Source organism: Austrofundulus limnaeus, unplaced genomic scaffold, assembly GCF_001266775.1.
Source record: "Austrofundulus limnaeus strain Quisiro unplaced genomic scaffold, Austrofundulus_limnaeus-1.0 Scaffold92, whole genome shotgun sequence".
NCBI classification, from domain to species: domain Eukaryota; kingdom Metazoa; phylum Chordata; class Actinopteri; order Cyprinodontiformes; family Rivulidae; genus Austrofundulus; species Austrofundulus limnaeus.
The window spans coordinates 347,488-349,858 of NW_013952494.1; the positions used below are offsets into that span (position 1 = coordinate 347,488).

At 49.0% G+C, this 2,371-nt stretch overlaps 1 protein-coding gene across 1 annotated transcript in view; it reads left to right on the forward strand.

Annotated features, from left to right (window-relative positions):
• Nucleotides 1-1,770: 1,770 nt before the first annotated feature.
• nr2f1a (nuclear receptor subfamily 2, group F, member 1a) overlaps nt 1,771-2,371 on the forward strand; it is a gene marked incomplete at its 5' end in the record, with an annotated part of 7,501 nt that continues 6,900 nt past the window's right edge. Inside the window, 1 exon segment of the mRNA XM_014012518.1 lies at nt 1,771-1,942. Within this exon segment, the coding sequence (XP_013867972.1) occupies nt 1,771-1,942 (172 nt within the window).

Consider the following 2,371-nt stretch of genomic DNA (forward strand, 5'->3'; position numbering starts at 1 on the left):
GGACTTGGTGCCGATCGATCCGTCTCTGCGAATTTGGCTCCGCTTGTCAATTTCTGACGAGGAGGAAGAGGAGGAGGAGAAGGAGGAGGAGGGAATCTCTGCGGTTTCAAGACATTCTTCCTCCCTGCGTGGGAAATAAAAACAAGAAGAAAAATAATAAATCAGCAAATGACTCGAAGCGCGACAGAAACCAGGTAGTAGTCTGCAACCTGCGCTTGTTTCTTTCGACTGCATGACGAGAAATCGTCTCTTCTTTTTTTTCCCTTTCCTCTCTTCCCGTTTTCAAACCGACTGACTCCTCAGATGGACATTTTTTGCAGCGGCTGAACGGAGGGGGACTCTAACCAATGGAGAGAAAGCGAGGGCTTGGCTATAACCTTAGCCTCCCATTTTCTCTCTCTCCCCTCTGTCGCCCCCCCTCCCTCCCTTCCCTTCCCTTCCTCCTCTCCTCCTCTCCTCCTCCTCTATGCAGGGCTCTGGCCAGTCAGTCCTCTTTGATTATCAGTCTCCAGCAGCCCCTCTCTTGGCTCCTTGACACGAGCACCATATAAGGCGCAGCGATCTCCATAGAAACGTGTCAGTTTCAATAGTAGTGTCAAAGTTCACTATATACAGACATTCGCGCAGATCCCCCGTTTCGGAAACATTGCTCTGCTGGTCCTCTCGTTTAAGCGCATTCATTTTTTGGGGGTCTCTCCTTCTTCTTCTTGCATATTCTATTAGTAGTTGGTGCTTTTTTTCCTCCTCTTCTTCTATTTTTTGTATCTTTTTCCTTCCTCTTCGTATCTCCATTCCTCCTGCTGGAGAGAGGTGAAACTATACATGGGTCCTTCATTTGGCGACGCGGTTTTCCTTCGCAGCTGGGCGAGATGATGAGGTTTATTTAAGAAGCTAGATGTAAAGAAGAAGAAGAAAAGATCCAGCTCTTCAGTTTTTTTTTTAAAAAACCTCCTCTTCCTATACGACGAAGACGGGAGTGTAAAGGAGCCAGCGGAAGAAAGGAGAAAGGAATTTATCTCCGCAGCACTTTGGATCGCGTCCTTCCAGCAAAAAAAAGGTTTTCTTTTTTTTTTTCTTTTTTTTCTTCTTTTTTTTTTCCTTCGTATTTTTTAACTGCCTCCATGTGAATCGCTCCTGCCTTTCTTTTGTGGCTATTTTATATCCAACTGTTTTTTTTTTCTTTGGTTTCCACGTTTGGACTCGGGTTTTCCTACAAGATTAGGAGATTCCTGAATGGCTGACTGCAATATACCTTGGAACTGGCCTCCCGATACATGCATATCCTGATCGGGTGCCTTTTCAGCCGCCCTCTTGCTTTTTTTGAATGTATTGATCGCCTTTACTCCCCCTTCTGAACCCATATGAGACTGCGTGCGCTGATTTGACTTTGCACTGTCCCGTCTTTTTTTTTTTAAATCTCTCTCCTATTTTAGTATTTTTTTTTCTCTCCTTTGCGCTTCACCAACATCGGCGATCATTTCGCTTTATAGCACTTTCAGGGGCCGAGATATGGCAATGGTAGTTAGCGTCTGGCGAGATCCGCAGGAAGACGTGGCCGGAGGACCTCCGAGCGGCCCCAATCCAGCAGCGCAGCCGGCGAGGGAGCAGCAGCAAGCGGCGTCGGCGGCGCCGCACACTCCGCAGACCCCCAGCCAGCCGGGACCCCCGTCGACGCCGGGGACGGCCGGGGACAAGGGGAGTCAGAATTCTGGACAGAGTCAGCAGCATATTGAATGTGTGGTTTGCGGGGACAAATCGAGCGGCAAACACTACGGCCAGTTCACCTGCGAGGGATGCAAAAGTTTCTTCAAGAGGAGCGTCCGGAGGAACTTAACGTACTCATGTCGTGCCAACAGGAACTGTCCCATTGACCAGCATCACCGGAATCAGTGCCAATACTGCCGGCTGAAGAAGTGCTTAAAAGTGGGGATGCGGCGGGAAGGTGAATATATGTTTTGAAGCCCACTCATGATCACGCATCCACAGCACACACGGCTGCCATGTTGCATTAAGGTCACAGGCTTGTACGGCTGGGCATTTGTGCTACAGACTCAATCCGTGGTGTTTTTCAGGGATGTTTGCACGAATGGCTCTGCTTTCTGTGTGTGAGTGTGTGTTATGTGTGTGTGTGTGAGAGAGAGAGAGAGATGGAGAGAGAGGCAGAGGGTAAAAGGCCAGTGCAGTCAGAGCAGCTTGTGAACAAAGCGGCTGCTAAACCCCTTTTATTTGGTCCCTCTCCCCAACCACACCGTCTCCAAGCAAACCCATAACGGCCAACATGACTATTTTACGCAGAGCTTCATCGTAGAATAATAGGTGCGTGTGCGTGTGCGTGTGCGTGTGTGTGTGTGTGTGTGTGTGTGTGTGTGTG